This window comes from Schistocerca serialis, chromosome 7 (genome assembly GCF_023864345.2).
Source record: "Schistocerca serialis cubense isolate TAMUIC-IGC-003099 chromosome 7, iqSchSeri2.2, whole genome shotgun sequence".
Classification (NCBI taxonomy): domain Eukaryota; kingdom Metazoa; phylum Arthropoda; class Insecta; order Orthoptera; family Acrididae; genus Schistocerca; species Schistocerca serialis.
The window spans coordinates 351,539,631-351,553,100 of NC_064644.1; the positions used below are offsets into that span (position 1 = coordinate 351,539,631).

At 38.5% G+C, this 13,470-nt stretch overlaps 1 protein-coding gene across 2 annotated transcripts; it reads left to right on the forward strand.

Moving 5' to 3' along the window:
- Positions 1–516: 516 nt before the first annotated feature.
- Positions 517–13,211, forward strand: LOC126412140 (ETS homologous factor-like). 2 transcript variants are annotated; one of them, XM_050081591.1, is made up of 9 exons: positions 517–687; positions 5,044–5,093; positions 5,174–5,321; positions 5,413–5,682; positions 5,891–5,995; positions 6,397–6,492; positions 6,597–6,792; positions 10,821–10,947; positions 12,864–13,211. In XM_050081591.1, exons 1-9 carry the CDS (start codon positions 630–632, stop codon positions 12,954–12,956), a joined length of 1,143 nt encoding a protein of 380 aa, XP_049937548.1. In that variant the 5' UTR covers positions 517–629; the 3' UTR covers positions 12,957–13,211. The 2 variants fall into 2 exon arrangements, with proteins under 2 accessions (XP_049937548.1, XP_049937549.1); XM_050081592.1 differs by lacking the exon at positions 10,821–10,947 and having other exon boundaries at positions 518–687.
- The last annotated feature ends 259 nt before the right edge of the window (positions 13,212–13,470 follow it).

Sequence of the window (13,470 nt, forward strand, 5' to 3'; positions counted from 1 at the left end):
CACTTTTGAGCATACACAGGATTTTACAACCCCCACACTCCCCAACATCAGTACTGATCAGTATCGTCACTGACCCAATCGCTGATTTACACCCAAGCAGGTGACACACTGCCACCACGAGTAGTCGATTTTGGCCAGAAAGTCGTTCGTGTAAAGCAGGCTTTTAACAACTGCACCGCCACGTTCAATATACAATTATTCATTTACTTATTCTTAAGGCCCTTGAGACTAAAAAAAATACCTGTGGCAATACCAGGTTTGTAGTGGTATCCTATGATTTCCTTTTTTTTTTTTTTCCAACATGCAGCTGTTGCTCGACGAAGACGCGTCTCTTAGCAGGGCGATAAATTTGCGATATTGCAGTCCCACTAGTTGAAGCCCGCGGGGAGGCACGGTGCACGTACAACGAAGCAACTGCAGCGCTTCCCAATTGGTAGGACGCGGCAGCCAATGACGGTGGCGCTCGCGACGGGAAGCCCCGCGCCTGTCTATACTTCGTCCACCGCGGCGAGTCGCAGCTCGTTAGTCTGCGAGCGAAGCTCGGTGCGGAGTGGTCGCGCTTGAGTTAGGTGCAACAACAGTGCAACTTAATAGAGGCTCGGAGACGGACAAAACTCGGTCAGAGCGCCATGGATTGCCCTCTCACAGAGCCCCTGTACCAAACTTTGCCGGACCCCGATTACAGCGGTAAGTGATACACTGCGCAGAGCAGAATTTCTTTGCCTCTCTGCACTTTCGTGTAAACAAGGTCCAGTGACTAGAGCGGTGTAGCCAGCCGTTAGGGCCGATATTACCCGATGCCCACTGCACACAGCACACGACACAAGTATTATGTGCTGTTCGATCTGCAAGCTCCGTTTCCCCTCAGCTATCACGTATGGCGCAGCTTTATGCTGCTGTTGAAATTGACCAAATGTAGCTTCAAAATTTCATTCGCACAAGATTATAGCCTAATGATAGATTTTAAAATCTTAAATTTATTCAGTTGTATGTGTCACAAAGCGATTAAGTATTAACATACTCCGTTCGTTGAACTTCATATTTCAGTATCTCGAAACGTATTGAAATGCTGCCGATGTTCGGTGCTGTTAGCATCAGTCATAATTTTTGAAAAGGAGACATCATTTGTTGCATAATGGAAACTGCTAATGTTTGGCTTCTACCTCGATTCCATTGACATTGCTATTGTCTAATTGATGTCATTCTGCTCTTAAACACATTTTGTTCTGAAATGCGTACGTCAGCTGTACAGCTGAAATTGATCACCTTTCTCCGGTTGGAGGCTTGATTGATAAGGATTTCTGACCGGTTTCAGAAAGTTGAGCATTCTTGTAGTGAGGCGCTACTTATAGTGAGATCAATCGAAATAATCTTTCAAAATCTGTACGACGGACTTTATTTTGTGGTGCTTGCGATCGGGTGAGGACGCATAGCCACGTGTTGTAGTATTCTTTGCGGCGCGGTATTCAGTGCATGTGCATATGTATCGTGCTCCATCGCCGTATAGCAAGTTCTGCCACACGGCATAGAGAACATCTGACAAGGTGCTTGAACTAAGAGTTACTTGTGTTTACAACTCTGACGCCAAGCGTTTCTTGTGGCTTCTTCAGGACTGGGACTGGACTCATGGAGCCAATGAGCGAGGCTGTATTTCCAACTAACGTGTCCAGGCATAAAATTAAATAAAAATCAGAAATTAAAACGTAATGTCACAAGAAATGTGTACTGTAGCGCGTTAACTTTATTTTGTGGTCGTTGTACTGAAGTAGTCTGCGTGTCTAAACGTTCGTGGTAAAAGTTCTTGCCCTGCCGGTATAGTCCGTGGAAGTAAGTCATGATTTCGCACTGGTATTCCGCAGACGGCGTACAGAACACCTCAGTGTTAGAAAACATCTTCAGCGAAATTTCGTAAAATAGTGCTTATTCCTCTAAAAAAATATTTTGTAGTCAAAGTGTAACTTTTAAGTGCAGTACAGTAAAGATTCTCTTTAATGGAGTAAAAGTTTTCCAGCAAAGGTCTTTCATTCAGTCAAAACTCCACAACATTATGTACATGACATTTACTGTAGTGGCATGTACTGACTGTCGTTGAATACGTTGTACCTATTTATCCGACTCCCATCCGTACTACTGTTAATCCCCTCGAGTCTTTCAAGAAGTTGTTCTTGATATTAACGCCTCTGTAAATTGTTGAAAAAAATGTAACTCATTGGTGAATGGAAGCATGCTGAATAGACTAGTTTCTTGAGAAAATTCACTCTGCATAGGAGTGTTCCCGGATTTAGAACTGTGTTCGACCGAAACTCGAACTTGGGACTTTTTCACTGTCCCAGGTTAGATTCCCGGTGCAGCACCAAGATTTAATCTGCTAGGAAAGTTTGTTTCTGCAGTTTGAAATATCCTATAGCAGTAATTATGTGTAATGCAAATGAAGTAGAACCAAAGCGCTTCATTAATTCTAGGCAGTGGCTTTTCCAATAAACCTTCCTAAGAGTACAGTGCGTAACATTATTCGTCACGAAGTTTAATGACGTTGTGCATGTCAGTAACAAAGTGAATAGATGTTTGGGTAGAGCTAAGCTAGTCTACAGCTTAAGAGCCGTTATATCGGAGGCGTTAGCACGAAAGCTTCTGTGGGGTACTGAAAGCAACATAGAACCCAATGACATCTAAATTATAAGTTATTACCTTTATAGTTAATCCCCTAAAGGATAAGTAGTTAATATTTCTACCTAAAAATTAAATATAAACAAAATTAGCTATAGAAAATTAATCTTTTTCTAATGTAATTAGATACCTTAAGAAACCATTAACATTTCATTTCTACAATTTATTCAATATATGGATCTGTTATCAAAAATCCCATATTTAGGAATAGATTTGGATCAATGAGTTAGAGGATGATTTGCGGTAGATAATCCAACATTTAATCGACTTATACATCTTATTTTGTAGTGTCATTTTTAATTGCAGCTATAGCTGCAATTTATTCTTGCACCATACAGGATCACATAATCACGCTGGGTCATTCCTTGAAGAGTGGTCGGGTAACTCAATTGATGAAAGCATTGTTCGCGGAAGGCAAATGTATTACTTCGACGGTGTTAATCTCGCTAGCTTCAAGACAGCTTGTTGTGTACTGCAGGGCGAAAGATTTAGTCGTAGTATTGAAATGCGGTGCCCTCTTCAATCGATGTGATCCAACCAAACAAAATTTTCAAATACGGTACGAGAAACTCTACACGGCACATTTAGAGTGCCCACATTGTGAAGGATATCGTGACCGAAGCCAGTTCGTATTCTACAGTATCATGTTTCTTAATAAACGCCAGTAGCAGTAGTGACCAAAACGTTGGTTCCTAATTTTGTCAGGACATGCCCTGCAACCCAAAATTTCACAGGAACGATTGATTTGAGAAGTGAAGTTGTGTGGCTAGCAGCTTCTTAAAGGCAAACCAAGTGTTAATAAGTTCTCGGTACACGAGCAGCATTAAAGTAGACTTGTGGCCGTGCGGTAGCGTTGTCGCTTCCCACGCCCGGGTTCGATTCCCGCCGGGGTCAGGGATTTTCTCTGCCTCGTGATGACTGGGTGTTGTGTGCTGTCCTTAGATTAGTTAGGTTTAAGTAGCTCTAAGCTCTAGGGGACTGATGACCATAGATGTTAAGTCCCATAGTGCTCAGAGCCATTTGAACCATTTAAAGTAGACTCAGTCTTTTCAGTTTTCATAATCTTTGTAAGGGCATAAAATCATGCCAATTTGGCCTCGTGTGGTTTTCTTGTAGTTAAATTCACGTACTCCCTACCCTACATGAGGCTACTAGAAAAATTTACAAAATTATAAAATAGTTAACGTCGCGAAAATATCGGAAGGCACGCCCATTACGTTGCTATGGCAAATGAGAAGCAGCCGTGCCCGCTTTTTGTAGATGACCCTTTAACGTACTTGGTTAAGCAGTTGTGTACCCAAGATTTGTTCGATCATAGTGCTTCCCTAGTTAGCTGGCAACCTTTTGTGTTAGTCTAGTTAGCTATCGGAAATAAAGCTGAGTGTGGAATATAGAAATGGTAATTACTAGAGTAAGATAGCTACACGTTAAGAGTTTGTTTATATTCTGACTGTGCAGTTTTACTTGGGCAACGTTCGTCTCTCATGCAGCATTTTTCAAGGCCTGATGGGCGAGATTGTTATTTACGGACGTTCCGAGCTGTCGTCGGTGCATCATCGGCTCTCGAGAGTTGTGGGACTGTTGCGTAATGTGAGCCCGCTCGGTTTGTTGTGCCGCGCGGAACTTCTAGGAAGCTGGCCTCGGCGGTTGGCCACATGACTGCAGGCAGCAGCCAATCGCGTGCGAGGTGCGAGTTTTCCTCATGCTCTCTCTTTCTAACGCAGTGGTCGCGTGTGCGTCAAAATACTGTCGACTGTGACGTGTGCGCAGTCCCGGGCGACAGGAGGATGCCGCAATCAGGCGGTTGATAAAGAGGAACGAATAATTCTACGAAGGGAAGCCCCCACGGATAACTGCACGACGAGTCAACGCTGGTCAAATTGTTTGCGGACATAGAGCCCAAGGCGAAGTATTTGTGTGTGTGTGTAACTGAAATCTATCTTACCTTGTAGGAATAGTTCGCGAGGGGCACATTGGATTCAGTTTTATTCTTAAGTTTCGACACACGATCACGAATGGCCCATTAGCGGAATTTGTAAGTAATGTGAGGAGACTGCTCCTTGATTTGCAGCAGTGCAATCAGCTGTTGGCGTGAGCTAAGCTTTGGTACCTACTTTAACGTCAGGTCACTGTTTTGAGCTAACATCTAACGAGTACAGCGTGGTGTAATATCAGAATATGTTGCCAACGAAGCACTCTGATACAACAGAAAATCAGAAGTTATTTTTAGGCAGTTAAATTTTTCAATCGCACATTGTCGCGACAAAACGGGTAATTATTTTATCTAAGAGTATAATCTGTATCAAAATTATTACTAATATGTTGCATTTGATTGATTAACGAATCTGTTAATTTTTGCAATTATTTCTGTTGCAGAACTGGTGCCTCAGTCTGCGTACACGGACCATTACTCATGGCACAGCGACGTGAGTAAATGTTTATAGCTGCACTTTATTTAGAAATAGTGAATGCAGTGCAGATTGAAGAAAATTTTTATTTATTTCAGTGGCCATCACAGCACATATATGAAGAAGAGCCAGTCTCTTTTTACTCACGTGTGTTCGGTTATGAAAATGACCAGTCATATGAACTGAGGCAACCAGTAGTGTTTGCACCAACACCACCACCTGACATAATGGACAAGTGTATACAAGGTTTGACATTTACGTTGTTGTATTGGTTCACCATCTGATTAAGTGGTCACAGTTACATTTGTTACATATCTTCACGAAATATTGCTTGCAGATCTCAGCAAAGTACCCGCACATGAATGGCAGAATAAGTGTGTGAAATCATGGACAGTGTTTGATATAATGAACTGGGTCATACACGAAATAAAAAGCAGAGGACAAAACTATGAAAATTCTTGCATGAAATCATTTAGAATCAGTGCAGAAGTTTTATGTACTTTGACAAAACAAGAGTTCGAACAACTTGACCCAAATTTTGGTGCTATGCTCTACGATGCACTGCAGAAGTATAAGAACATGACGCCACCTTATGTGCCTAATGTTGGTAAGTGTTAAAATATATTTTTGGTTTGAACCATGTAAAGATATGCCCATTGACAATTGTGAAATTTATTTAGTTACATACTGTAAAACCCTATGCATTGTTAATTAAATGAATTGCATAGAACTTTGTGGCAAATGATACTAAAATTGTATTTTAGTTAAATGTAACTCACTGATAGACTTTTTAATGAAGTTTCTCACCATTTCAGCATTGCCCCCAATAGAAAACATAAGGCGTGACATGTTCACGGAGGCAGAGCCAACTGTCAACTATGTTGAGATCCAAAACAGAAATTACGGCAGTACCTGTTCTGGTAATTATTTAATTTTTAAAAAGCTGAAATTAAACAATGAAACAATATAAAAAAATTAGGCAACTATTCACGTGTAGCTGACAAATGGCCCACAGAAACATATAGCAGTATAGACTTCCTTAGCATTCAAAGTGCCACTGGCTAGTTTAAGTCAACACACTGCTTCACACCACCTCACATATTGAAGTAGAATGAAATTGTCACCAAGGATCTGTATTTTGTTTCATGCACCAGTTATCTACATGTGAGTGGGTAGTCTTCCTTCTTTTCTGTTTAAATAATAAATTATGTAATATAAGCAAAAAGTATGTCTTGAGCTGATGCTGATAGTTTTATTTATGCGATAGTATTATTTATTTGTAGGACTACAAATCAGTTCAGTTGTAAAATTTCTTTTGTAGATGGCGAATCAGATTCAAGCCAAATTGGCCAAGAACAAAAACCGAAAAGAAAGCCAGTGCGCTCTCCTCCATCCCGAGGAATACGGAGAAAGCAAGGTGGGTGGGTCAGCTTGTTTCTCCAAAGTTCGTAGTAATTATAAACATAATTTCAACACAGTTGGTCTTAATTACTGTTAATGTGAAAAGTAATTCTCTTGCAGAAAAGAAGACTGGACGTCTGTGGGAGTTTATAAGAGATCTCCTTAAGAACAGAGAATACTGCCCCAGTCTCATATGTTGGGAGAATTATGATGAAGGTGTATTCAGATTTGTACGAAGTGATAAAGTTGCTGAACTTTGGGGCACTATCAAAGAAAATCCAAGAATGACGTATGAGAAGCTCAGCCGAGCAATGAGGTAGGCATGTCATTAATGGCAGGTACTTTTCAAAATTAGGACCTTTATAAAATTACTTCAAAGTCCCTGTAGAATGACATTTATACAAAGAAATTGTATTGAGGGTGGGGACTTTTTTTGCTGGTGTCTTTTCTTCAACTTCCATTGATCTTTTGAGGTGAACTTTTTCTCCTCCAGGAATATTACATTGATACAGCTTAGGATGTGTTGCAGATTCATGTTTTGTCATTGTATGTATCTAATGTTTCATCCTTTTCAAAACAATTACAGAAGACAGTACATTACACTTCAGAGAATTGTGTTAACACACATACATTGTTAATTTATCTCAAGGAAACATTTTACCCACTAATATTCTCAGTATACATAGTGAATTTATAAGGCACGGCCAGTAGTATTCCCTTCATTCACTGAAGAAGCTGTTAATTGAAGGAAATAATTCTTGGATGATGTAACAAATTATGTAAACATTTCCCCAGGGTGTAATAAATGGCAGTGGCTTTTGTAGTAGAAAATTCACAATAATTGTACTGAGGACCGAATAGTACCAGATTAAAATTAAGGGTAAACTTCTGAAGCTCATCACATTTAAATACAAAGAGTTAATACAATGAAACACTAAAACTGGTAATAGCGAAGTTGAATAGAAGACTTAGATTTGTTAGGATTCTGAGAAGCTGTACAGAAGAATTTTAAAAGTTTCAGTCGGAAGACTGGTTTGATGCAGCCTTCCACACTAGACTGTCCACAGCTAGCCTCTTCATCTCTGCAAAACTGCTGCACCCTTCATTCATGTAAACTTCAAAGAGTCAAGTATTGGTCTCTCTACAATTTTTACCCTCTTATAATTCCTCCATTGCAAAACTGACAACTCCTTGATGCCTCAGGATATGTCCTATCAGTCAATTCCTTGTTTTAGTGATACTTTTCCATAAATTTTTTCCCATTCAAATTCAGTACCTCATTAGTGATTATAATACCCACCCAATCTTCTTGCTTCTGTACCAACAATTTAAATAATTCTACTCTTTTTGTTTGATCTGTTAATTATCTATGTTTCACTTCAGTTCAAGGCTATATTTCCGAATACACAAATTTATATTCAGTGTTGATAAATTTCTCTTTCAGAATCATTTTTCTTGCTGTTGCTACTGTGCATTTTATATTCTGTACTTTGGCCATCATTAGTTATTTTGCTGCCAAAACTAATCTACTTTGTATTTCATATTCTTAGGATTCCCACAGAATTACCTGATCCTTGTTTTTCTTCTGTGATTGATATTGTGACCTGAGTTCAATACACTATCCATTCCATTCAACAATTTTTCCAAGTCCTTTGCTGTATGACAGAATGACAGTGTTACTGACAAACTTCAAAGTAACTTCAATTTCCTTTCAATATTAGAAAAGGATAGTTGCTAACCACCATTTAACAGAGATGCTGAGTTGCAGAAAGGCACAACAAAAAACTGTGCCTATCTGTGACTCAGAATCTCTGCTATATGGTGAGTAGTAACTATCCTTCCTAATATTGTTACATCTCATCCTATATTTTCCACTGCTTAATTCCCTTTCCAATTGTATGCTTCATTCCTTCACTGCTTGTTCAGAATACAAATTGATTAATGTTGAGACATGCTGCAACCTTGTCTGACTCCCTTTTTCCCTACTACTGTGTCCCTTTCATGCCCTTAAACACCCAAAGTTGAGTCTGGTTTATATGGATGTTGTAAATAACCTTATGCTCCTTGTATCTTATCCCTGCCACCTTTAAAGTTTCAGTGTGTATTAAAATCAACAATGTCAAAAGCTTTAAGTTTCTCTGCAACCCAAACCAGGCTTCAGATGTTGACTTATAGCAGCTTTTCCATTCTTCTTAAATAATTAAAGCCCATCTGCTGGTTGGTTTAATATTGACACCTGTCAGCAATTGGCTTCTTTGGAATAGAAATTAAGTTTTCTTGAAGTCTGAAGGTATTTTGGTTGTTCCATAAATATTTCATACAAGATGGAATACTTGTTACAGCTAGTTCTCCGGATGATCTCAATTCCGTAGGACTGTCATCTAGTCCAGAGGCCTCGTTTCGATTTAAGTCTTTGTGTGCTGTGTTGAATTTTTCTGGCAGTATTGTATCTCCCATCTTATCTTCAGCTACATCATCTTCTCTTTCTGTAATATTGTCCTCAAGTTCGTTTCCCTTATATAAACCCTCTATATAGTCCTTCCACTGTTCTACCCTTCCCTTCTTTGCTTAGATGTTAAGTCCCATAGTGCTCAGAGCCATTTGAGCCTTCTTTGCTTAGTGATGTTTTGCTGTCTGAGCTATTCATACAGCTGTTCCTCTTTCCTCCCAAGACATCTTCAATTTTCCTAAATGCATACTCTCTTCAACAGTTTTGCATTTTTTATCCACCCAGTCCTGCTGTTCTGTTCGTTTTGTTTTTGGTTGTATTCTACTTTGGCTGCTTCACCAGTTAGAAATTCTGTCTGACGCCAAATATATTGAACTTGCAAGGCCTGTTCTTTTTGCCTATTTGATCATCCACTGATTTTTCTCTTAGACACCCAACCTTCTGTCATTTTTTTTTTTTTTTTTTTTTTTTTTTTTTTTTTTCCACCATGTGTCAATGAAATGATAGTGCTCTGTTTGAGCATCTCAAACTTCTGGTTATTTAAACTTATCCAGGTCCCACCTCCCAAATTTCCTACCTTTCAGTGATTTCTTCAGTTTTAGTCTGCAGCTGATAACCATTAAATTATGGTCAGTCCACATCTGCCTCTGCAAATGATTTGCATTTTAAAAACTGATTTTGGAATTTATCTTAACATTATGTAACCTATCTGAAACCAACTGGTGTCTCTAAAGATATCTTCCACATAGACAACCTGCTTTTAATGGTTCTTAAAGTATTAGTAATGATTAAATTATACCAGATGGCTTCCTCTTTCATTCCTTTCCACCAGTGTTCTCCTGCTGTTCTTCCTTGTCATTTCCTATTGTGGATTCCATCAAATTTAAATTTTCATTTCACTTAATGGCCTGGATAATTTTTTAATTTCATCGTAAATTTTTTAACCTCTTAATCTAGTGTGTCAGCATAAGAACTTGCACTACGGTAATGGGTGTTGGCTTTGTACTTACGTGGGCTACAGCATGTTCACTATGCTGTTCGTAGTAGCTTATGTGCATTACTATTTTCTTATTTATTAAACATGCTCCTGTTTTGCCCATGTTTGATTTTGTACTAACCCTGTATTGACCTGGCTTGAAGTCCTGTGCCACTGCACATCACTAATTCCCTATCAGACTTCAACTTCTCCATTTTTCTTTGTGAAAAATACTCGTGTGAGAAAGGGGTCTCACATTCCACAACCCATCTTCTGGAATGCTTGTATTATTTCTCCTAATATCCTCCTGAGCAGTCCCACTATTGGAGTAGTCTGTGTAACAATTCTGCTGCCTCTCCCACACAGATCACTGAATAAAAATTTGTGAAGTGCAGACATAGATAGAAAATTTGATATTGGCAGTAAGTTTAGTTGAATTGAAGGACAGTATTTTATTTGCTCAAAGAGTAGAAATTTAATAAAATTTGCTAGTCTAATTGTTTGGTTTACTGGCATGTAAAATTGGGTTTATTAATTGATACTAAGCTAAATTTGTAGTGCTTTGCATGTTTTTTTCCTTCCTTCCACAATTTGGCATGCAGAAATTTTTCATCTTAAGAGAGCACACTACCAGGAATTTGCAGTTTCGTTGAAACGAGCAGTACTTTTTTCACTGGAATTATTGAAACCTTGCTGTCCAGTATGATTGTTACTCATTATAGCTATTTCTGGTCTGTGAAATACTTACTTATGCATGTGTGGTTGAAATTTGTTTGTTCAGTATTTACTTGGTAATGTAATGTTTTTGGTTTCTCAGCTTCTTTAAGAGAAAGTGAATTTTCAGGTGACAGTACATTTTTACGTGGGGTATTCAGATGCAAAACAAAACATAATATATCCTTCATTAAACTTTTTCTAGGAATTACTATGCCTCTGGTATTCTTGAACCTGTGCCAAAAACAGGTCAATATCCAAAGAGACTGGTTTATAAGTTTGGGCATGCTGCAATTTGGAAGACTGCTAAAGACTATGGTGGAAATGACAGGGTAAAGAAGCACTTACTTCCCAGATGATAAAAGTGCTTCTGTGCTTGCTGCTAGCTTTATGAAAAGTACTCTAGGGTACTTGAGCTTGTGATAAAGTGCTAATGTGCATTAGCAAATGCTGTATATAATCAAATGAGACTTACCCCTTGATAAGTGTTGCAGATATTGCACACTGTCTTAATCTCTCTCTTGACTGTGTTCACACAATCAGTAGTCAGGTTGTTTTGTGACTCTTCAAATATCTTTAGCCTACTGAATAGAGGATGTTGTTAGACTGTTCAGAGACTTACCTTTCAGGGTGTAGATTACAATATTTTATCTGTAAAGTTCTCTCTTTGTGTGCCCCAATATAGTTAGTTCCCAAAAATCACAAAACTACTCAAAGTATAAGTCATTCTCCTAATAGAGTATTTATAGGTTAAAGAAATTATCTAATGCCAAATTTCCCTAGTTTGCAGGTAAACACAAACATAAGCTGCCTGCTACCACAAAGTAGTCAGTCTTTGAAACTGTAGTGGAGGGCCAGTGTAAGAGTTCAAATTAAGAGCACAAGATTTAAGGTAAATACAGTTGAGGAAAACTAACATTCTTATACTGGCAGGTTTTCCCCCATTGACTGCAGAACTTTTTCTCATTCATTTCTCATCAAAGGCTACTGGTATGACTTCACAACAATTGTGGTCCTTGCAGGAAAAATTGACAAATAGGACACAATGATAATATTAGGAAAAATAAAATTTGTTATTTTGGTCATTAGTGGTATTGAACAGTTTGAGTTTCTCTGCTGGTGGCACCTGGTGTCCCAGATACACGATTAACATTTATACCTTGCTAGACAGTGCTGAGTATTCTCAGAATGAAGCTAGCAGCATAATTTTGGCTGCCACTTTGTTTTAGCATCCCCCTCCCCCCTCCAAGCAACTGCAGAAACCTTGAATACCCACAAAAACTTGTTAATGGTTGTCTACCAAGAAATGACTGTCTTGAAGGCCTGAACTTTTCAGACTTCTCCTTACTGAACAAAATGTGTTAATATTTCAGGCCAATTAACCCCTACTACAAATGCACAAATTAATGTTCGCATTGTTGTACTGGAGCACATTGCATCCTTAAATGACATCCAGTGTTCCCAAAACGGCAAACAAATCGCTACTTGTTTCTAAGCAGCAGAGACAAGTGGTGAACATACAACAGATTGTTTTTAAAATTTGTGTTTGTGTTGTGCAATATATTACTAAAATTTGCTTGGAATAGGACGAATTGGTAGACAACTACATCTCAATGAGTGAAAGATATTCCTAGTCATTCATGGGTCTATTTTTTTTTTTTTAAGACATTGCCCCTCAAAATGATGTAGATTCTGAAGGTGTTATACTAGCTCCTGTCAAATCTTTTGCATACTTGATTGGTTTCTTGAATAACGATGGACTGCCTCCAGCAGAAACATGCCTACTAAACAAACTTTGTCAAAGATTGCTAATCTGCTTCTGGTGGGCTGTAAAATTCTGGGGTAAAATTAGTAGCTCTAATTTAGGGGAATAATGAATGTGCAGCTGGTATGTGGAAAAATCAAGATACTGATAGCACACGTTATGAACACGATTTGTACGTGGAGGGTAAGAAGAGATTACGCATGAAAATTTGAATTAATGTTACAGCAGCTCACCCCAGATAAGCTGTTAATGCTGTTTGCTTAAAGTGCTTTCTGCAATATTATGAAAAGGCCACTAAATTACAAATGCATGTGTTAAATAACATTGTTTTGTAATGAAGGTAACTTCATTTTTGCACTGCATGCCTAACTCATTGCTAACGTGAAATTTATTGCATTGCAACATAACCTTACAAATGCTGCTGAGACATGTAAAAAGAGTGTTAAAATCTTGTGAAGTTTTAATGAAAACATTACCTTCTAGGTATTACTACAAGAGCAAAGTTCTTCTTCCTGTTCTGGGGAGGCGGCTCGTGTACAAATTTGGCCCTTCAGCTACGAACTGGCAGACACCTAACCCAAATTTCAGATTACCAGAATCAGGGTGAAGTAAATCTGAGACATTTCAAAATGCCTGTGTGTGTCTGTGATGTGCTTCAGTGTACTGAGGACATAAAAATGAGACTGAAATGGTACAAAACATATGTTTTTGTAAATATTTTTCACAGAACAGGATGGTTTTGTGAAAACCAGAGGACCAGATTTTTTATACGTATATCACAAAGTGTATATTTAATTTGTACAGAAATAAATGTTTTCCTTTATTTAAATATGTCATGGTGCCTCTTTCGTAGTGTCATTCCTTCCCTCCCTCCCTCCCTCCCTCCCATCTGCAACTGGGAGACAAGTGAAGGACAGATTTTCTGCTCTGAAGGATGCTGCATTGTTAAATGCAGGTATGTTATGGCAGTCAAAGTTAGGACTGAGTCACCATAGTTCGTCATCCACAGTAGTGCATAATTTAATTCTACATACTGTACTCAGAAAAGTGTAATTTTTAAGTCAATGAAATTATGAAAGTATGGTTTGAA